The sequence below is a fragment of the Emys orbicularis genome, chromosome 12, assembly GCF_028017835.1.
Source record: "Emys orbicularis isolate rEmyOrb1 chromosome 12, rEmyOrb1.hap1, whole genome shotgun sequence".
NCBI classification, from domain to species: Eukaryota; Metazoa; Chordata; order Testudines; family Emydidae; genus Emys; species Emys orbicularis.
In genome coordinates, this window is record NC_088694.1 from 17,521,258 (window position 1) to 17,544,942 (window position 23,685).

Consider the following 23,685-nt stretch of genomic DNA (forward strand, 5'->3'; position numbering starts at 1 on the left):
GCTACTTACAATAGCACCAGTTTCACCACCTAAGTGATCGGGGGAGAGCTGGCTAGCACACTACTCAATATGAGGGCCCCACCTCATGTGCGGTTTTTTTAAAACTCTATTTGAATTCCTGGGGCCTACAGACACTATTAGTGCACATAAGAATTATCCTGTTCAGTCTCCTGCTCAACTCCTAGAACCTCAGCTTTTAAACAGAAAAAGAAATATCTGTAAACAGGCATCTTTCCCCATGTTCACTGGGAACTATCAGTTTGTAGACAAGACACGTTACTTTTCATAGAGCTTTGATATTCCTCAGTCTACCAAGTACACTGTATTTTTTATCTTAAAGCTCCCACAAGTTTTGCTAGCTGTTAAAAAAAAAAAAAAAAAAAAAAAAAAAAAAAAATCCATGTCTCAAGTAGCTTACAACCTTGTCAGTGGATCTGCCAGAGAAGTGAGGATCACACACCAGGAATGGGAAGCAGAAGAAGGAGGACATGGTTTACTGAAATAGGACTTTATGCTTAACCAAATAGCCACAAAATCCTATTTCTGTAACCAATGCTCTGTTTCCCCATCCTCCTCATTCAGAGTGTTTTGTCAAGTCCATTATCTAGATTGTAAGCTCTTCAGGGCAGGTACCTCTATTGGTTTCCTATGGAAACACACACAGCACACTTGCTAGTGTTATAACAGCAGCAAAAAGGTGTACATAAAGTTACATACATTTATTTATTTGTTGGACACACATTTGGGCTGTCATCCACATTTTAATGCATTTTTCTACTGCTGGGGGGTGGGGAGGGAGAATCTCACCAAGACTGGCCTGATGGTTAGGGTTCACATACAGGTCTTTGCTCCATTCGACCATGCACTTTAAAATAGAAACCAAACATTCTAGACCTTTTTTCCGCAGGCTGAGCTCCTGCAGAAAAGAAATAAGAAAAAAAAATTAATCACACTGTACTGGACAGCTCAAGTCCTAGATACTAAAATTTAGAATTTCTGTGCTGAGACAAAATACATCTAAAGCAGGAAGAGAACAAGCCAACAAATTCTCTCTCTCTCTCTAGTTAAATCACACCCGTAAAAAACTTACGAAACAAACTCACCTCAGAGAGACTTAATAGTAGAGGAGAGCTGTTCTGATGTACAGCACTGCTGTTGGCTTTAGACACCAGTAATGACAGCTTGTGGGGTTTTTTAAGCTTGAAACAGTTTTAGTTGGAGAGCCATATTATATGCAACTATTGATAAAGCAGTGTTTCCAGGGGTAAAGTGGACTGTTTCCCTGCTGTTACTATGACTTCAAAGAATGGAAGAAGAGACTAAGGCAAGAATACAGAGCTACTTCAGTTCTTTGATCTAGCAATGTTTTATTGACATTGGCCCAGGTCTGTCTATAGTAAGTCCTGGATCAGGGATCACCAATTTTTAATCCTTGTAATTGCAAGAAATATTGTTGTAAACAACATTCAAATTTTCTAAATGCTACTACTAATAGCTGCAAAAGGATTTACAATTCAGACCCTCTCCAAATAAAAGCAAATAGGTGCATCCCAGTAAGTGAGCTGCACTGCATTACCTTGACAGGCAGGCAACCAAGCTATAAATCCTCAGTCAGTTTCATTCCCTGGCCAACAAGGGGATTGCAGGGGGATGGTGTTAATGGATCTGTGACTGTGGGGGAGAGGTGTGTTCAGCTCCAACGTGAAGAATACCAATGAGTGGTCCCTAGAATTTGCTTTCAGCACTACTGTTAGCAAGCAAGAGATGACCATAGCTCAGGGTCAATATTGGAAGGATAGTATGGCACTTGCTGAAGAACGAATGTTAAGCCCCATCATTTTCTACGGCTAGGAGAGTGCCATTTTAAAGAGGGGGAAAAAACACAGCTTGTGATAAAGAGGTGATGTCAAAACCATGGATTCCACACAATGCAAGTACTGTAACCCAGAATGTTACTGCTCTTGGGGTAAGCCACAGAAGGAAATCAGATGACTCAGTCACATGAGTGATGAAGTAGGGAGAAGCCTCAAATCATGAAAAGTGTTAGCTCTCCCTTAGCACTCCCAACAAAAGAGTGGCCTGAACATGTATAATAAAGTATTATCATTGGGCATTCAACCAACTAAATTCACTAGGAGATGAAACAACAGGACTACCTCCCCGGTGACAGTCATAGGTGACTCTCAATAAAACCAATCTAGCTGCGTTGCACACTATACAAGTAAAAACTAAGTCAGGGGTGGGCAAACGTTTTGGCCCGAGGGCCACATCTGGGAACAGAAATTGTATGGCGGGCCATGAATGCTCACAAAATTGGGGATGGGGTGAGAAATGAGGAGTTCAGGGTGCGGGAGGGGACTCCGGGCTGGGGTGTGACGGCTCCAGCTGGGGGGTGCAGGCTCTGGGGATGAGGAGTTTGGGGTGTAGGAGGGTGGTCCGGGCTGGAACCAAAGGATTCAGAGGACCGGAGGGGGATCAGGGCAGGGGTGCGGGAAGGGGTGCTGGCTCTGGGGTGGGGCTGGGGGGTTTGGGGTGCAGGAGGGTGCTCCGGGCTGGGATCGAGGGGTTTGGAGGGTGGGAGGAGGATCAAGGAAGGGGCAGCGGGTTGGGGCACAGGGAGAGGCTCAGGGCTGCAGGCGGCACTTACAGCAGCTCAAGCAGCTCCCAGAAGCAGCGGCATGTCCCACCTCCGGCTCCGACGCGGAGGTGCGGCCAGGCGGCTCTGCATGCTGCCCTGTCTGCAGGCGTTGCCTCTGCAGCTCCCATTGGGTGCGGCTTCTGGCCAATGGGAGCTGCAGGGGACACTTGGGGTGGGGGCAGCATGCAGAGCGGAGCCCTCTGGCTGCCTCTATGCATAGAAGCCGGAGGGTGGCCATGCCGTTGCTTCCGGGAGCCACGTGGAGCGGCCCCCGACTCTGCTCCCCGTCTGGAGCGCTGGAGCAGGGCAAGCCCCGACCCCGCTCCCCAGCGGGAGCTCAAGGGCCAGATTAAAAACAGCTGGCAGGCCAGATCCAGCCCGCGGGCCGTATTTTGCCCACCCCGAACTAAGTGGTACTCATTATTTAAAGGAGGCGGCACTGAAGGGAAAAGCAGAGCTATATTATTTCCAATGTTGTTGCTCTTACCTGCAGAGGTGTCATTCCCAACTCATGTCCACTCCGTCCCTGAGCGATTTTAGACAAGTCATTTACAAGGCGTTCAAAAATATTAGCAGCATTTAAATCACAGTCGTAGTTAACATAAATATCCACCACACACTGAGCATCTTAAAAATGAGAAAAATCAGAGTATTAGAATTCAAAGATATAGAACTTAAAAATAGGTGGAAAGAATCTAAGTATGTTTTTTAAAACATGTTCATCACCATGATATCAGAGCAGTTATTTTATGCATCATTTCTTGATTAAAATATTTTGAATTAAAAGACAAATGCTTCTCTTAGGACACTCACTTAAAGCTACCACTACTCTGATATTAGCTGCCTTCAGTATTTCCAGATCATTGTCAAACCAAAAGGAAAGTTATTTCTACATTGTGAAGAACAGGTAACTTTTATAACTAAATACCTGCACAAATTCTAGTCAAGGTCTGAATCACCATCCATTTGTGCTCAAAAGAACTTGAGGAGGTCTCCAAAATATTCAGGAAGATCTCTTTGAAAAACACCTGTGCACAGCAAATGAGACAAAGATACAACGTCTGCAGTTTCCTACTGAAGAACTTAAAAAAATATGCTAAATGAGCACATTCATTTGTACACAGTAATTTCACTTGGAAGAGAGTCTTCATCTCATGCATATCCAATTTGTAAAGGAGGTAGTACTTCAAGGTGCAAAGAAAGCAAAATTTTGAAGCAGCAATTTTTAAAGTATTGTGCTGTGCTTTGCTTTGCATTATTAGTAAAATGTATTGAGTTGACAGAACATTTTGTAGGTAAAAATGAAGATAAAGCACTCTTACCTCAATCTGCATTTTTAAATGGGTCTTAAAGTTTGAAAGCAGTGTGAGAAAGATGGCAAGAGATAGCTCAAAGACATCAGGAACAGAAGAGACCCCGTTTTTAGATAATGCTACACAAAGATATTGCTTGATTGCATTGATGAACATTTCATGTGTCCTGAATACTCCACCAGCATTCTGCAATACGGAGAGAAGCAGCTGGAGGGACACTATCTTAGAACGCAACTCATGGGATCTGGGGAAGAAAGCAGAAGACTATCGTTAAGAAAACAGGTTACTTTCATCTCTCTCTCTCACACACACACACGTGTATAAGTCACAGTGACTCTTGAGGCCAAGTGAAATGAGCACTAGCTCAGTTCATTTCGGAGATAACAGCTTGCTTAACTTCTCCGCTGAGAATGCTAGGGAAGAGCAACCTTCTTACCTTGGAGATTCTTCTCCTTCTAGAGAATATTAGATGCTTGAAACCCATGGGATGGGGTCAGTTAGTCCTACTGGTTGCATAAAAGCATAGGATTCAAACTGCAGAAGGAGTTCTTTCTACAGATCTGCAGAGATACTACATCTAAGGCAACTTTTGTTGAGACCACATGAACTACAGCATAATGGTTTCCTGCAGTACTGCATCCCTCTGCTATTTGGTTTATCCAAGTAAGAAGGTTTGCATACAGGGAATTTTCAATGCAAAGAGAACTCTCAATGTATTCAAAACAGGGGCGTAATTGGGAGTTCTGGATGACCAAGGCTGTACTATGAAGTACCTAGACAATCTGATTCCCTTTGTTCCTAAAAATAGCTATCTGAAGAGCATACAACTCAGTAAATATAATCTCATTACTTGGGATCTGGTGGTCCATCACCAAGTGGTTTCATCGAAAGCTTGCACAGTGACCGGAACACAAGGAAGGCATCTTTCTGCAGGATATGGGAGAATTTGGCAGCTGACTGAGATCCAGGTACATCTGTTTCCTAATGAGCAAAGAACCACCACATCAAATCTTCATTAAAACAACTGATAAGGTGAAAAAATTAAAGAGTCACCGAAAAGTCAAGTTTAGCCACAAATTTAAGTCCAGCAAAAGTCATCTTTACACAAGCTAGCAGGAACGCAATGATTTATTTTTAAGTTCCAGTGGAATCTGTGTTTAAAGAACAAAGTCATCTGTCTGCAGTGTTCATAACCAAAGCAGCATCATGATGCAACACCCCCCAAAAGTGAAACTAATTTGCTTACACTGTTCAGTGTGAGAAATGTAAAAGACCACGCAAACAGAGTAAATTAGACTTTTTTAAACTCTCAGTTTCAATAATCTAAGGGTTTGGCTATATAAACACTTAGTTTGTGGCAAGTTGGGGCATAAATCTACTCTGCACAGCCAGCTAGTCACTAAGTGTCTGTGTGGACACTGCTGCTACGCACTGGAAGTTCCCTGGAGTAGATCAAAGCACACTAGGGAACTTTTAGAGTGGGCCACCAGGGTCTACATGGACACCATGCACGGCAAACTAGTGTGTGGTATATTTACAGCCCAGACTGACATGAACTACGTGTTCATTTAGACAATCCCTAAGATGCTAGTAATATAAGTAAGGGCACTTAATAGTTTTTATTCTTACAGCCCCTTCTAACTCACCATAAATTTGAAAGGGTTGTTTTTCCAAGTTACCTATCAAAAAGAAGTAATTCCAAACTTTCAGATGAAAAACTGAAAGCCACTAGGATCCAGGTATTGAGACAGACTAACTATGTAGATTCACCAATATCTACAGGGATTCAGGAATGAGACTATTTTATCACTATTCAGACCACAGCACTCACATGAAAACAATGCAATCTGATCTTACTTTCATGCTCTGATAATGCAAACTTTCAGGTAGCAAAGCAAAAATTAAGAACATACTGTTCCACACCTAATTTTAAATACCAAATGCTGTCCTTTTGCACACTTTCTGATTTATCTTTTTCCCCCAAAAGAAAATCAAGAGTGTGGGGGTTTTGTTTTTACCAGATTATCCGTGGAGGAGACCGACTGTCTGTCATCTGGAATTCCATTCGTTTGTACATTTTCATTAATACCACCAGCAGGGGCAAGATCCACTGCTTCTAATTCAGATGGGTGAGTAGCTGTTTCAGCTGCAACATGCTTCTCTTCAACCACTTAAATAAATAAAAAAATAGACGAAAAGCCCAAATAAATACTTGCAATAATAAACTCACTAAAATATCAATGTCATACAAATTCTTAGGGTGCACAGGTGACACTTGTGGTTGATGGACAAGAGCAGCACTAATCAGCTAGAGGGAGCTTGTCTCAGCTTCAGCCAGAGGAAGGGTTACTGTGATACAGTAACTCCTCACTTAATGTTGTAGTTATGTTCCTGAAAAAGGCGACTTTAAGCGAAACGATGTTAAGCAAATCCGATTTCCCCATAAGAATTAATGTAAAATGAGGGGGTTAGGGTCCAGGGAAATTTTTTTCACCAGACAAAAAGACATATATATATATATATATATATATACACACACACAAAGTTTTAAACAATTTAATACTGGTACACAGTGATGATGATTGTGAAGCTTGGTTGAGGTGGAGGAGTCGGAGGGTGGGATATTTCCCTTACTGATAAATAATGAACTAGCAATTGGTTGAGCCCTCAAGGGTTAACTCTCTCACTCTACAAGGCAGCAGAAATGGAGGGAGATTTGTGCATTTCCCCTTTAAGTACACTGCCTTGTTAATTAGATCAACTTGCTGAGACCTCAGCTGCTGCAAGCTCCCTCCGTCCTGAGCCCTGGTGTGTCGCCCTGCTGCTCTATGGAAGATGGGGTAAGCGGGGTGCAGGAGCAGGGGGGCACCCTGACATTAGCCCCCCTCTTCCTTTCCCCCTCCCCCCACAGAGCAAGGAGTCGTCTCGGGGAGCAGCTCCAAGGCAGAGGGCAGGAGGGAGGGAGGAACAGTGGGGGGAGGAACAGCTGCAATTGCTAGCCTGCTGGGCAGCTGCTGCACAGGGAACTTAGGGGAGCTGATAGGGGGACTGGGAGCTGATAGGGGGGCTGCTGGTCCACCCTGATTCCAAGCCCCCACCAGCTAGTTGCAACGGGCTGCTCTTCCTGCAAGCAGCAGACAAAGCAGGCAGCTGCCAAACAACGTTATAAGGGAGCATTACACAACTTTAAACGAGCACGTTCCCTAATTGATCAGCAACGTAACAACGAAACAATGTTAACTGGGACGACTTTAAATGAGTTACTGTACATGGGAGGGTATTGACAGTGTTCCTATTACAGGCCTTTGTACATGGGAGGGTATTGACAGTGTTCCTATTACAGGCCTTAGTAGGCTCGACAACATCTGTGGATCTCAAAATAAATTCTTAAGGAAAAAGGCATTCCATACTTCTAAAAGCACAAGGCAAAAGCTGTATAAATATATATGTTTACTTGGGAAAGTTTCTTCCGATATGAAAGTTTTACCTTTAACAGCTGATATGACCACATCCTCCAGGATGGCTGTAACCATTTCCTTGCCTCCATCAGTGGTTTCCTCTGATTAAATATGCCAAGAAATAGGATTTTTGGTGGGGGAGGTAAGAAGAATAGTGCAATTTAGTGTTTTCTTTTAAAGGCATTTTATACACACACCCCACCACACTATTTAGGTAACACTACATTTTGTTTACTACAGTCAAATATTACTGAATAAGCACAAATGTGTTAGTAGTACTATTTTACCGAATAAAACGAAATACCTACAGTAAAGAACATTAAGTATGAAAGTCAAGCAAAGATTAAGAAATGCCCGAATGGAGGCAGCCTTAATTCTGACCCTTGTGTGTAGCATTATGAAAATCTTTGAAGTAGACGTTCACATACTATTTTCCCCCCCTAGGACTTTCAACTAGCTTTAGCTCTGTTTCAAGACACCTTACCTCACCTTCTCCATTCCTCCCCCGACCCCATTGACCCCCCAACTGAAAACAACAAGGTCAAAATCCAGCACAACCCTGCACACACAGATTTTATATTACCAAATAGTTCAAGAATAACATTTCACTCATTTCAAAGTGGTTACACTTTGGTAAAGAAAATGTTTGAGTCCCAAGGATATCTATCCACTTTCACTGACAAGTGTGCAAGATAAATGCTGTAAATGCATTATCCTAGAATATTTGTCTTGGCAGTTACAGAGCTAGATAAGACTTGCACTTATGCGAACTAAACCCCCCATTTCAACAACTTCCCTAACATGATCATGCTTTTTCACACCAAGAAATTAGAGCCATGGTGGGTTGTGCTCCAAAGTAGAGAATAGGAGGGCGGAGAGGGGAGACAGACCTGATTGCCAAAAGAAAGGCAGTGTTATTTTCATGATTTAACGAGCCATTAAAAAAAAAAAAAAGATGGGAGAATAAAGAATGTATAGGGATATACTTAGAATTACAGTAAAAAGAGTTGCCCACAGGGGTAAGTCAGCACAAGCAACATGATCTTATTTACCGGAGACTGAAGGAGTCCGTTCTCTTTCTGGCTTTTGGTCTGCATTTTCGGTTCTCTCAGGCTCGCCATTTGTTAAATCTGTTTTTTCAGGGGTTGAGGGTTTCCCTTCCTGTTGGCCGTGTCGCAGTAGATTAATCTTCGGAGATCCTGCCACATCCTGAATCATGGGAGACTGGGATTTTAGTTGATTTGGTTTTTCTAATTCTCTGGCCTCTTGTATCTAAAAAACAAGGTAATACTATTTCTCCAAAAACACCCCATAATAGAGCAAAGAGAAGTTTAACACATAACTTAAGCATCAGACCGTGAAATACACCAAGAATATATACAAGTTCACACTTTAAGACAGAGGTAGTCAAATTATTTTTTGTCCAGGTCCAAATTTCTTGGTCAAGGTACAGCCTCCAGAGAAGAAAAATAATAATAATAAAAAACCCCCAATAATGATAAGTAAATAAAAAGATTTCGGGGTCTGTTCAAAAGTGTTTGGTGGTCTGGATTTGGCCCTCGCTCTGCCTAGTCACTACCCCTGCTTTAATGGCTATTAGATTTAATTAGAAACCAATCTTTCTGCTCTAGCTACAAGCTTTGTGGATTTTTCATCTTAAATTTTATTCAAGCTGCTCTATTACACTTGACAGATTAGCTTTGCATAAACATAACCCCCTTCAAATTTGAGCCCTGTTTTTCCCTTACTTTCAAATGTTGACTATTACTGAGTTCATTCACTAATCATGTTTAATAAAAGTTACATCTGCATTTGTCTAAAGTCTCCTCTATGCTTTGTTTGTGCAATGAATTGCTTTATTTTGAAGATCAAATCAAACATTTTTGTAAGTATGCCTGCATGTATGGTATTTGATTTGCAAAGATTAATAGAGCTGCGTTTTCTTGACATTTAAAAGAGTACAATTTCTCCGAGGGCAAATCCAGAATGAAAAGTCCTTTCGTAGTGGTCAGGGGGAGGGAGCTTTATTCTAGAGTGTGTCCCCATTTCTTTATGCAGCTCTGTTAAGCATAAGTTACAGGGTCAAATTCTGATACCAGTAACACATTTCAAATCAGAATTTGGCCCAGATTTTCTTTACTACCGAGCAAGAGATATTGTATCACAACAGCACACAAAAAATAAAATAAAAAAAAAGGTAGAGTAGCGTGTTCATTTTTCAAGGCTAAACATTAAAGAAGATGGATTGGTAAAAGCAATAATGACATACAGCTTGATTCTCCATCCGGGTGAAAATAACATTCAGCATCTGAGTGAGGGTAGCCTTGGCAGTAGTCTGATTAATGAGATTTTTACTGGCTAGATAGATGTTGTAACAGGTTCTAACAGTCTGAAGGATGGTTCCTTCATGAATTTCTATATATGGAGATGTCACAGCAGTAAGAAGAGCCTAAAAAAAACCAAAACACCATTACACACACACAGTAAAATGGAAATCTAAATAAGTAGGAACAACCATATTTTAGAAGATTTACACATGTAAATAAAGTAGGCTGTGGCTTTGTTATGGAATACACGTCTACTCCAATCTACCTTTATAAGACTATTTCTTTGAAATCAAAATTAGATTGGAGGAAGTTTACACAACAAACCCTTACAATCTCTTCTAACCCTATGATTTTATAGCTGAAATTTGTAGAGATTGGAGATATCAAACGATTTATTCCATGCAGTTATTTTAAAAGTATGTCAATGTCTGCATCGAAGACGACATATTGTAATGAAAATAAGGACTCTCTCCACCTTCACAATCAGTCACAGATTCCTTTCTTTGACCAATGGAAGCTTTAACTTTCGGCATCAAATTATTAGATTTCCACCAAGCAAACTTCTGCTCTCACCTGCAATACCCTAATATTCCTGGACCAAAACCAGACTAGTGATGCTACTATAGCATGCCAGATCTTTTGAGCACAGTGTATGGTGGACTAATATCTACTGAGCCACCGACATATGCCTCTAATTTTATAGTCTCAAGCAATTGCTGATCAATTTGTTTTAATTTTTATCAAAAGAAATAGATTTATAGTCCCCATTCCTTACCAGTTTACACCCTTTGAAAACCCCATTGAAATCAATGAGACTGCATAAAGTATAAGCAGGTGAAGAAATTGGCCCTTAAACAGGCTTTCAGATTTAGGAATTCTATTGCTGCAGCATAACATACAAGATGGAAAGAGTTTTCCATTAAGCAAACAAATTCCTAAAATGAACCTTAGAAAATAGTGAACTGAAATACCTTAATTATTTGTAACTGCACTCCCTCATCTGTTTGAGGACCCTGAAAGCAATTGCAAACGGTCTCAACTATCCGGTCAATCAGGCGCTTTCCAGGAGCTCCACTATCTGGAGCATTGCCAGTGATATGTCCATATGCAATGAGTTTCTAAGTGGAGAGAATAGAGATTAGAGCATTACACATTGTCAGTTACAAGACACCTGCAATACAGCGCAGGAAAAGATTTTTGTATACGGTTCTCCTAACCAATTACAGCCTCCTACAAGACAATGTTCAACTTTGCTGACAGCACAAAAATGAGCCAGACCAGACTGAGTCACATGTATGCTTGGATTGTCCATACGTCAGACAACTAAAGCTTTAAAGAAACCAAACATTTTTCCAAGTTAAACAGCCTAATGTCTCCTTTGCAAGCTTTGTACCAGCAATGAGCAGGTAGATACAAAATGCCATCATAAAAAGACTGCATGCCAGTCCATATTATAGTCAATAGAATACAAATGTGCATTAGCAAAATTTTCTGCTATAACAAACAAGTTTTGGTTTTTGGAGTTATTTTTAACACCCCAGAAAGACCAAGTCTGCTTAAATAGTGAAATTCCTGAAAAAGCCCATTTTAAATTATTAGAAACAGCTGATAAAAAATGGACAATAATCAGAGGCCCTGATCCTGCACCCAAAACTCCAACTGACTTCAAGTTGGTGCTACAAGGCAGTTTAAGGGTTTACTACAATGGCCCCATTAGGAATGCTAGTTTCCACCTTAACAAAAACAACAAGGAGTCTGGTGGCACCTTAAAGACTAACAGATTCTATAAGGTGCCACCAGACTCCTTGTTGTTTTTGTAGATACAGACTAACACGGCTACCTCCTGATACTAGGTTCCACCTACAAATCTTTATAGAGAATGCTTTATCACGTTATGTAAAATGGTGAAGTGCCTGAAAAGCTAAAGCTGACATATGCTTATTTAGTTCAAAAACTGCTTCAAGAAAAGCAGCTGAAAAGGATCTTTTGGGGACAAGCTTTCAGATCACAGCAAGATTTTTCAGCCAAGTTTTGCAAAGCCCTATTTTGTGTGATTTACATATATAAATTACTCCTGGGGAAATTCTGCACCAAAAAATTAAAAATTCTGTGCACAGTATTTTAAAATTCTGAAAAATTATGTGTTTCTTTGACAAAACAACACAATATAATCACACTCCCGGCACCCCAGCCGCCCGGGACTGACGGCCGGCAGGAGTGCTGGGAGAGGTGGTGGAGATAAAATTTTGCAGAAAACATTAATCCTCCACTGTGCAGTGGCACAGAATTCCAGCAGGAGTAAATACAGAATGGTTTTTGTCAGAGCAATTGTACATGTTCTGGCTAAATTCACTCCTTCACTGTCACGATTACTAATAAAAGGACAAGATTTTAGACCTGCAATTTTGCCCATAATACCTCACGCTATTCCCGTTTAAACAGAATACTTACCTGCAAGCAGTCTAGTGAAGTACTGACGATGCGGGGGGACTTTGATTGGCAGGCCAGCTCAAATGGAAGGAAATACTTATCTGCTTCGATGAAGTTTGCTTTTGGTGGAGAGACAGTGCCTTGCCTAGTTTAAGAGGAAAAAAATTATTGCTTGTGTTCTGAAAACTTCTACTACATTTTCACCCTCTTCAAAATTAAAGCAGATATAAGTGGCGCACAGCAGCATGTAAAAGGGATGCAAGTTTCTCCCCACAAAACTGAATACATTTTAAAACCCTGAAGACTCAATCTGCTTTAAAATCCAACTTCAGCTTTTCTTTTATTACAGCTATTCATTTTGATACATCCCTCCTCACAAATAGCATACAGTCAGATTCTCCTTTCACCTATATTATTTTAAGCCATTGTGGTTTCAATGGAATTACTCTCCATTTACACTAGTACAAGTAAGAGAAAAACCAGGCCCACTAATTCAACAATTGATCTCATTGAGGGGGGAAAACAATAACAGAAAATGTGGAAATGGCAGAAGTGCTAAATGACTTTTTTGTTTCAGTTTTCACCAAAAAGTTTAGTTGCAATTGGAAATCTCTTAATGAATGCCAGTGAAAATGAGGTAGGCTCAGAGGCTAAAATAGGGAAGTTAAAAATTACTGTTTTCAAATCACCAGGGCCTGATGAAATACATCCTAGAATAAAGGAGCTGACTGAGGAGATATCTGAGCCATTAGCAATTATCTTCGAAAAGTCATGAAAGACCCGTGAGATTCCACAGGGCAAATATAGTGCCAATCTATAAAAAGGGGAATAAGCACAACCCAGGGAATTACAGACCAGTCAGTTTAACTTCAGTACCCAAAAAGATAGTGAAGCAAATAATTAAGCTATCAACTTGCAGACACCTAGAAGATATTAAGGTGATAAGTAACCGTCAGCTTGGATTTGTCAAGAACAAATCATGTCAAACCAACCTAATAGCCTTTTTTGACAGAGTAACAAGCTGCGCGCGGGGGGGGGGGGAGAGAAGCAGCAGTAGAGGTGGTATATCTTGACTTTAGTAAGGCTTCTGATACTGTCTTGCATCACCTTCTCATTAACAAACTAGAGAAATACAAGCTAGATGGCGCTACTACGGTAACTCCTCACTTAACGTTGTCTCTGTTAACCTTGTTTTGTTGTTACGTTGCTGATCAATCAGGGAACATGCTCATTTAAAGTTGTGCAATGCTCCCTTATAACATTGTTTGGCAGCTGCCTGCTTTGTCCACTGCCTGCAGAAAGAGCAGCCCGTTGGAGCTAGCTGGTGGGGGCTTGGAACCAGGGTGGACCGGCAGCCCCCCCATCAGCTCCCCTAAGTTCCCTGTGCAGCACCACCCAGCAGGCTATCAATTGCCTGGCAGTTCAGCTGTGCCTCCCCCCACTGACCTGTGCTGCTCCTGCCCTCTGCCTTGGAGCTGCTCCCGGGAACCTCCTGCTTGCTGTGCGGCGGGGTGGGGGTGGGGGGGAGAAGAGGGGTGCTGATGTCAGGGTGTCCCCCTCCCCCAGCTCCTGATCCTCATCTCCACAGAGCAGGGGGGGGACAGGACAGGGCTCAGGACAGAGGGAGCTTGCTGGCAGCAGCTGCTGTCTCAACTTGCTGATTTACTTAAAAAGGCAGTGTACTTAGAGTGGGGTCACCGTATTTAAAGGGGCAATGCTTGTCTCTCACACGCGGTGTGTTTCTCTGTCTCTCTCTGCCATGCTGTGTTTCCTCCCTCCATTTGTGCTGCATTATAGAATGTGAGGCTACATTAACAAGGTGTTAACCCTTGAGGGCTCAGCCGAGTGCTACTTCATCATTTAGCAGTAAGGCATTCCCTGGGAAATATCCCACCCTCTTCCTCCACCACCTCAACCAAGCTTCACAATCATCATTGCTGTGCACAGTATTAAATTGTTTAAAACTTATACTGTGTGTGTGTGCACATCTCTCTCTCTCTCACACAGAGTCTTTTGTGTGGAGAAAAAATTTCCCTGGAACCTAAGACCCCCAATTTACATTAATTCTTATGGGGAAAATTGGATTTGCTTAACATTGTTTCACTTAAAGTTGTATTTTTCAGGAACATCACTACAACGTTAAGCAAGGAGTTACTGTATAAGGTGGATGCACAACTGGTTGCAAAACCGTTCCCACAAAGTAGTTATCAGTGGTTCAGTGTCATGCCGGAAGGGCACACTGAGTGGGGTGCTGCAGGAATCAGTCCTGGGTCCAGTTCTGTTCAATATCTTCATCAATTATTTAGATAATGGCATAGAGAGTATATTTATAAAGTTTGTGGACAATACCTGGGAGGGGGTTGCAAGTGCTTTAGAGGATAGGAATAAAATTCAAAGTTATCTGGATAAATTGGAGAAATGGTCTGGAATAAATAAGATGAACTTCAACAAAGACTAATACAAAGTACTCCACTTAGGAAGGAACAAATCAGTTGCACACATACAAAATGGGAAATGACTGCCTAGGAAAGAGTACTGTGGAAAGGGATCTGGGGGTCATAGTGGAGCACAAGCTACATGAGTCAATAGTGTAACCATATTGCAAAAAATTCAAACATAATTCTGGGCTGTATTAGCAGGAGTGTTGTAAGCAAGACATGAGAAGTAATTCTTCCGCTCTACTCCGCGCTGATTAGGTCTCAACTGGAGTATAGTGTCCAGTTCTGGGCACCACATTTCAGGAAAGATGTGGACAAATTGGAGAAAGGCCAGAGAAGAGCAACAAACATGATTAAAGGTCTAGAAAATGTGACTTATGAGGGAAGATTGAAATAATTGGGTTTGTTTAGTATGGAGAAGAGAAGACTGGGGGGGGGGGGGAGGGAGGGAGAGAACGGGACATGACAATAGTTTTCAAGTACATAAAAGGTTGTTACAAGACGAGGGAGAAAAATTGTTCTCCTTAACCTCTGAGGATAGGACAAGAAGCAATTGACTTAAATTGCAACAATGGCAGTTTATGTTGGACATTAGGAAAAATTTCCTGTCAGGATGGTTAAGCACTGGAATAAATTGCCCCGGGGAGTTGTAGAATGTCCATCATTTGAGATTTTTAAGAGCAGGTTAGACAAACACCTGTCAGGGATGGTCTAGAGATAATACTTAGTCCTGCCTTGAGTGCAGGGGACTGGACTAGAAGACCTCTCGAAGTCCCTTCCAGTCTTACAATTCTACAATCTTGGTGATAACGGAGAGTAGCTCTATAGAGACCATGTGAAGCTTTCTGGGGAACTGGTGACTTGACTTAAAATATTTTAAGTAACAAGCAACATTATGAGAAGTGAAAATGCTAATAAATGGAGAAGTTTTCAGTCACTGGCCAGCAGGCCATGTGTTTGCAAATTTTTTTTAAGAGACCTTTATGAATTCCTTGTATTTCCAAACTGGCAATCTGAAAACAAATATTGAGACTGAGATGGACATTTTTATTCTTGGTAGGTAGCAGAGCGAGAGGAGAAGCCAGTGACGATTTTGGAAACTGGATTTACAGACAGACACCAAGGATGTAAATCTGTGAAACTATGACATATATACTAGCTGAAGATTAGGACTCAAGTGTGCAAATAAATTTTAACTGCCATTTATCCATTTAGGAATTAGTAGTGCTTTTCATCATGCTCTTTACTCCTCTCAGAGTGTTTCACTAAGTGTAGCTTCTCTTAGCATTAACAAGAAAATAGGCCTTGACAATTAATCTCTCCAATTTTCCACTCAGTTTGTGATTCACAGATTCAAATGACTACTGAATTTTTATACGGCCATAAATCTGCTCTTAATTCAAAGGGAAAAACTACAGCCCTCAGATTATATTTTGATGTTCATACTGAAACTTCATTTCTAAAGGAAATACAATTAAGTATGATGCGACTAGGGGAAGATCAGTCTCAGACTCAAATATCTTCTGTTGGTCCTGAATTCCCCCTCCCTATACCCCAAGAAATGTAAGAATCTTTTGGGAAGTACTTTTAATTTTGCATTTAGATCTTAAGCGCGCACACACACTCTTACTTTCTTCCACGAAAGCCATCTCTAGCTTTTACTAACAATTTAGGTACAGTATTGCTTAAATATTTTATTAGATTCCGCTTTATTAAGTTTTAGAACATTACCATTTGTCAGCTTATCCCCATCCAACTCCAAAACACCATCCTAACACACTGGGGGATGCATAGAACGTAAATATTTTCCCATTAAGATACTCAGATTAATAGTATACCATCCCAGAGACAGAGAAACACACAAAAATAGATATAATGTAATAACACTGATTCACAGAGTTGCTAATGTCGGAAAGAAATCCAGTGACTTGGCTGACCTGTAGCTAATTAAATGTGATCGCAGACCAGCATTTGTGATCAAAACAACTAAAAACATGCATTATTGAACACAAAATAACCATAAAAAGAAGAGACTAGGATTTTCTATGAACAAATATGGTTAAGTCATGACTATTAAGAGACAAACCTAGTTAACAAAAGGAAGTGAAAAATTGGCATCCTTCAGAAATGTGGCAGTTATCTGTAATGAAATGTGCTGGCAGTTACGGCTTGATTACCCACAACCACGAGCATTACATAATTAGTACTCTCCACATACACACGTTTCCTTACACAGACAGTACCAAAGCTATTCAAACTCTCCCCAATAAGCAAGCTTGTTCGTACTTTGCAAAAATTGCTGCTCAGATACTTGCACACTCACTACTGTGCAATCTTTGACAAATAGCAGCAAGAGAGGTTGCTATAAATTGTATTAAGAACTTACCTTTGTTTTTCTAGATCTGCTTTTATTTCATCTAGGAAAAAAAGAAAAGGCAGAACAATGAAGATACCACAACATTCAACAGAAATGATTACACCTTCTGAATTTACATGCCAGTTGTCATGAAGTAAACTAGTCTCAAACTAGAAGTTATATATCATTAGTATCTGCTATTCCTTCTGTTGTATATTAAACAAAGCTTCCAAACATAAATAAATCTGCTTGGATGTACATTAACAGCAGAACTTTTTAAATACAGTAAATTTTCAGGAGTGTCAATACAACAAACATCACCAATCAGAAGTACACACGGCAAATGTTACCTTAGCCTTTATGCCACACTCTCAGTGAAATCAGAACACAATAATCTAAGATCCCAGTACTTTAACGGTGACCTAATTTTCACTAGCTGTGGATGGCAGCCTTATACTCATATAACTCCCAGACAGGATACTGTCGGTATCTTAACTTGTTTCAAGTGATAATCCTGGACGATGGGCAATTCAGTCTGTACTTGCTCTTCAAAACCACCTTTGGAGGAGTGTCATTAGCCTTGGACTAGATGTGCACAAATTCAGATGACTTTGGTGTCACCTGAGTATCCTAATAACTTTGCTCATTCTCAGGAGTTCTGTTATGCAAGGAATAGTAAGTGAATGGAGGAACGCAAAGAGCTCCTATGAGCATTCCAGGACTCAAACGCTATCATCACACCTCCTTCACTTGGAGCCTGTAGTTGTCTGTAAAACACCATGCTTAAATAGTGATGCATCTCTGTGGTGTCAGATATATTTCTCCAATGGACCCCTCCAGCATCATGTTAATATTATGAATCTTGGGTGCCATCGCTCCAACCTTTGTCAAGTAGCCCAGGATACATATTTCCATGGATCTGTTTATTTATCAAGACTTGTTACCGTGTCACCGTGTATTGGTGACACTGTGGCACCAATGGCGCGTTACAATTGATAGATTATTATTCCAGAACTACATTTTGAACTTCTATGGTGCTCTCTATCCAAAGATCTCAAAATGCTTTAACAACCTAGTTGGGCCTCCCAACTCTCCAGGTGGTATTAGACTCATTTTATAGAAAAAGACATTGACGTTTTCTAAATCTTAGATCCTTCCTCCTCCCACTGTTTCTGTAGCGTGTGTCCGTGTCTCAGTGCCACAGTTCTGAATAATATTACATACTCAACAGCTCCTTCTCATTCCAACTCCTTTCTAAACAACCCCTCATGCTCACTTAGCCTCCCTAGAATTTGACCCACAACTGGGCTTTGTCCACCCAAACTTTAGACATTTCTCACACTTCCGAGAAGTGCTAGGGTAAACAAAAAGCAGTCACTGAGGCTGGGGTGGGAGTGGTGGGGAGGGAGAAGCTTCTACCTGGTTTTCTCTAACATTTGTACTAGACCAAGATGGGGGACTTGCTGCAGAATCTCATTGTAAAAACACACCACAGCTAAACAAGAGATGCTTTTGACTGGTACAGTAACTTTCAGTGTTTCAGACAACTATACATCCCTTACATATATCTAGCATTTATACACAGCACATTACAAGAATGAATCCCCAGTGCGCCTGTCAAGAAGGTAAGTGAATTAGTGCTATTATCCCCATTTTACACATGAGGAGATGGAAGAGAGAGGAAGTGACCTGCATAAGATCAGTTAGTGACAGAGCCAGAATTGGAACTTGGGACCTTCGATTCCTAATACCACACTTATCTTTCCATATCACACTACTACAGGTCAATGTGTTCAGCGATTAAAAGAAGGGAAGGGAAGGGACAGACTCCAGCAATGAGCAATGGCACAAGAACAGACTGAACTCTTTGGACAACATGCTACCTATTCTGCACACAATAGCATCAGAGGCAGCAGCAAGATTGAGTAACATCCTTCAAGTTAATGAAGTGCAAGATCTTGAAAAGCATGTAATGAGACCCATAGTATGTTATGGCTAACTATCCTGTTTCTATGTGGTTTGTTGAGATACAGGTGGGCAGTGTAGCTTAATGTATATAATGTGTTGAGCTCCCTGGATGGCAGGAACTATAGAAATTCAGAGTTTTATTATGAGATGACTGCTGAGTGGTCCTGTCAAACAGGTTTCAGTGTAGACCTGACATAGCTGTAAGCAGTATTTTTGCAAAGTTTTCAATTATAAGAAATGATTGCTTGCTGATCAGATCTTAAATTTCAGAATGAAAAACAAATGGTTTATAACTGGTGGTGACTTCTCCTTCTAGTGCTATCAAAAGCCAGATAAACAATACTCTGTGTTGATTAAACTAACTTTACTCACATGAATAGTCCTATTGGCTTCAATGAGATCACTCGTATTAGTAAAGATAAGCATGTATCAGAGAGATGGGGTAGAGATTGGGCTGGGTTATATAGTCTACCAGATGAAACTATGGCAGCAGCCCCAGGTGGTGGGGCAGGGGGAGACAGATCTCATGTGGTCACTGAGTTTGGTAGAGGTCATTAATGCTCATTTTGTCATAAAAGAACTTTGCAGCTAAGTCTTCCTTTCAGCTGTTTAAAAACTAATCTTTTTATTTTGTTAGAATTACACAGAGTTAATCATTCTCTGAAACAGTCATGCTTGTATGTAAACTGCTCACTATCACTCTTACACAACTAGGCTTATCTCCTACTGCTTAGGCTAACCATTTCTTGGCTCAAACAGCAGGTAATGCAAGGGCTTGGTTATGCGAGGAATTTAACCAGCCTAGCCATTCCAGAATAACTCCCCGTGTAACTCGTATTCTCAGAAGAAGATTCCCTCTTTCCAGTTTAGTTTACATCTACAAAGACATTCTTATTGTGAAATAAGTGTCTACATGGGGAGTTACTTCACAATAGCTGTAGTTAAGGCTGCGTGTCTGTCACAGATTCCGTGACCTCCATGACTTCTCCAGCGGCCACTGCTGGCTCAGGGGCTGCCCAAACCGTGCAGCTCATGGGCCAGCAGCAGCGGTTTGGGTGTGGGAGGGGGCTCAAGGCTGGGGCAGAGGGTTGGGAGCGGGGGGGGGGAGGCACTTAACTGGGGGGAGTCCCTGGCTCCCACCAGCATGTCCCTGCAGCTCCTAGGGCACCCCCGAGCACCTGCAGCCCCTCGGCCCAAGTTTTAGTTAGGGGTATATAGTAAAAAAGTCATGCATAGGTTACGAGCTGTGAATTTTTGTTTACTGCCTGTGACCTGTCCATGACTTTTACTAAAAATACCCGTGACTAAAACGTAACCTTAGCTATAGTACTTTAAATTCACACCCTACCTTATTATGGAAATAACTTCCCCATGTAAATAAGCCCTCAATCTCTCACATAGTTCAAATCATTTGTTTGAGTTTCCTTCCCCCACTAAATTGGTTTATCTTGCATGTAATCAATTTTGTTTAAATGGATCAGAGCTGTCTGTTTTCCTCTCTAATGCTGCATCAGATACCAGACTGAAGTTTGCAGACCGATGAAAAACGACGTTTCCAACTGAATAGAACTGGCCTTAGCGACTTCCTGTATTCCATCAGATAGCAAGGGAAGCTACCTTGCTTCTCAGTCCTCAAGGCTCAAAATACACTCATTATGAATCATACACTAGCTGTTTCCCCATCACAATTCTGATGCAAGGTTAATATCCACATAGTTTTAGTATTAAAATCCTGTACACCAATACTCACTGAATATACAAGTCTATACATTTTTCCAGAACTTTTGAGCTGATGATTTGAGATCTATTATCACCAGTCATTGCATAAGGCATTCTGGTTCAAGGATAATGCAGAAGAGCAAGCAAAAGCTTTAAAACACAAGATTTAAAGTAAATTCAGCTGCCTAATATTATGACAGTCCCCTCAGCTCAAGATTTAAAGCATGGCAGGACCCATTCAGGAAGTGTCCAGAGACATTCTAGGATCAAGAGAAAGGTTAGCTAAATTCCACTTCCGGGTCTGAGACTGACTCACCGTGGAAATTTGGGCCATTCATTTAATTGCTCTACCACAGTTACATCATCTGTAAAATAGTGATAGTACTAGCACATCACAAGCATGCTGTGTGGCTTCATTCGTTTTCTGTAAAGCACTATTGGGCAAGAAGAGTTAAATGTTGGACTCTCTGTGGCATGACAGCATCCCCTTATGCAAAATTCCATGGAATACAGGCTATAGAAGTTTCGCAACTCAAGCTTGTGAGTTTAAAAACCATTCCAGGACATACTCCACATCAAGAGTTTTGCCTAATGTCAAGGTGAGAACATAATGTATAACATTAATTTCTTTTTCTGGCAAACTCACAAGATGCTACTGGCAACAGCCCAAGACAAACCTACTTCTTTCAAAAGATGGACTATGCCACAGTATACTCTTGGGGGAGTGGAGCAGAAAAAAGTCAGTCCAGAATCGTGGCCTCTAAAAAAAAAGAAAAGAGAAAGGCTTCTACTATTTTAGCCCTTTAAATGGGTTGAAACAGTAAGATTACAACCAAACTTCCTGAGCATTACTTCATCAGGGATAAAGTATGCAGGGAGCAGCTCTTTTGACATAACTGAGCGGTTTACAAAGAAAACGGATTTTTAACTACTAGCCCTGCAAATCCAGGCTGGAACCCAAGAGCCAAATTGTTTGCTTTATGGGACATGCATCACTAGCAATAGCTACATTTTAATTCCAGAATCTAGCAGTTCTGCTACAGACAAACAAGCTAGAATAGAATCCTTCCCACTCTCCCTAAGCTCTGCTGATTCTGCACTGTTAACAGAAATAAAATTATTTTTGGTCACAAAAACAAGACAATATGAATCCAAATACATAGAGGGTGCAGATCCATTGAAGGAGACACTATTTTTTAACAAAATCCCACCCCCCATGCTTTAAAAATCTTGAAATGTCAGAAAAAAGGTATCTGCAATCCACCTTCATAGAATAAAAGACAGAAGAGAAAAGCTGAACCAGATGGATTCCTTTGTATTTTGGCAAATAATGTCAGGTAACAAAGGGTATGTCTACACTACAGGATTAATCCGAATTTATATAATTCGAATTTAGGAAACCGATTTTATAAATTCGAATGTATTCGGCCACACTAGGCACCATTAATTCGGTGGTGTGCGTCCAAGCTACCGTAGTAGCATCGATTTCCAGAGCGTTGCATTGTGGGTAGCCAATAACATTGAATTGCCAATAACTTCGAATTGCGGCCACACTAACCTTAATTCGGATTAACAATACCGATTTTGACGCTACTCCTCTCGTTGAGGAGGAGTACAGAAATCGAATTAAAGGGCTTCGTTGTGTGGACGGGTCAAGCGTTAATTCGAATTAAAGCAGCTAAATCCGAATTAAAGTCGTAGTGTAGACCAGGCCAAAGACTAACTCAAGAAGAAACAGGGAGTAGTCAAATTTATCCATAAAAGACAAGATTGTTGCTTTTGCGGTCTAGATGCCACAGTGATGGGAATGCTGAGTATAGTGACTGAACAGGCAAAGCTACCTTAAGAGGACTCTACAAGTTGTGCTGGAAGCTGAAATAAACGGGAAATAATTTAATAAAATTGTTACTGCATAGTTAATAAAGGCAACATGTTGATAAACCATCTGTTTGCCCTTATTGCATGGTGGCCTGAACCTATATCACTACAGTAGAATGTTCTTCACATACACTACACTTTGAGGATAGGAATAATTTGCTTAACATATTGGCATTTTGCTAGACATATTTTATTTGTTCAAAACGCTGAGGTCCAAAAGTCAGACTAGGCAGGGAAAGTGGAATTAAGCTCTGCCCACAATCCCAAAACAACTGAATCTTTCTATGATGTAATCAGCAGTAACACTTAATGAAGAGATTTCAGTTATGTTAGGCTTCAATGAACAGTGCATTTTCACATTTCTCTGAGCTGTTTTTATTTGCAGAATCAGGCAGTCTGCCTCAAGTGATTTTCTTTGCAACTATTAGGACTACAAACTTTATTTCAAAACTATTAAAGCTTCAATTCTGCATAGTTTGATCAAGCCGTACTAGAGAGATAGCTGGCATATGGCACCAGTAAATCTAATCCAGGGGTCGGCAACCTTTCAGAAGTGGTGTGCCAAGTCTTCATTTATTCACTCTAATTTAAGGTTTCACGTGCCAGTAATACATTTTAACGTTTTTAGAAGGTCTCTATAAGTCTATAATATATAACTAAACTATTGTTGTATGTAAAGTAAATAAGGTTTTTAAAATGTTTAAGAAGCTTCATTTAAAATTAAATTAAAATGCAGAGCCCCCCGGACCAGTGGCCAGGACCCGGGCAGTGTGAGTGCCACTGAAAATCAGCTCATGTGCCATCTTCGGCACACGTGCCATAGGTTGCCTATCCCTGGTCTAATCCCTGCCTGATGATTTTTGTTTTTTTAATATAAATGCAGAGTATGTTGTTAACTTGTAATTAAGATTGTGCCTTGGCTAGTCCTGTGGCAATGAAATTCAAAACTATGTTTAATACTCAGAATAGTTATTGGAAATGTTTTCCCCAGCCTTTCTAGACAAAGTTGCTGGTGGTGATGCAAGACCTTCCGCTTGGAGGCACACCCTGCCTGTTCTCAGCCGGTTCTGGTCAAGACGACTTAGAATTTGTCTTAACTAGAAAAAGGGTGAGATTGGAGGAAAGCAGGGCTTTGGAGCGGAGCCCGGAGTTGGAGCGCG

The 23,685-nt window shown here is 40.9% G+C and overlaps 1 protein-coding gene across 2 annotated transcripts in view; it reads right to left on the reverse strand.

Annotated features, from left to right (window-relative positions):
• Positions 1-23,685, reverse strand: part of ARFGEF2 (ADP ribosylation factor guanine nucleotide exchange factor 2) — a 55,749-nt gene that overhangs the window by 27,045 nt on the left and 5,019 nt on the right. Inside the window, exons 2-14 of one of the 2 annotated variants that reach the window (XM_065414824.1) lie at positions 16,991-17,021; positions 12,188-12,311; positions 10,708-10,854; positions 9,679-9,858; positions 8,469-8,681; positions 7,439-7,508; positions 6,724-6,731; positions 5,970-6,110; positions 4,802-4,932; positions 3,961-4,195; positions 3,567-3,666; positions 3,126-3,265; positions 808-916 (exon numbers count right to left, since the gene is read on the reverse strand). In XM_065414824.1, the coding sequence (XP_065270896.1) occupies positions 808-916; positions 3,126-3,265; positions 3,567-3,666; positions 3,961-4,195; positions 4,802-4,932; positions 5,970-6,110; positions 6,724-6,731; positions 7,439-7,508; positions 8,469-8,681; positions 9,679-9,858; positions 10,708-10,854; positions 12,188-12,311; positions 16,991-17,021 (1,629 nt within the window). Of the gene's footprint in view, positions 1-807; positions 917-3,125; positions 3,266-3,566; positions 3,667-3,960; positions 4,196-4,801; positions 4,933-5,969; positions 6,122-6,723; positions 6,732-7,438; positions 7,509-8,468; positions 8,682-9,678; positions 9,859-10,707; positions 10,855-12,187; positions 12,312-16,990; positions 17,022-23,685 lie in introns of both variants that reach the window. The other variant, XM_065414823.1, reaches the window with a different exon arrangement.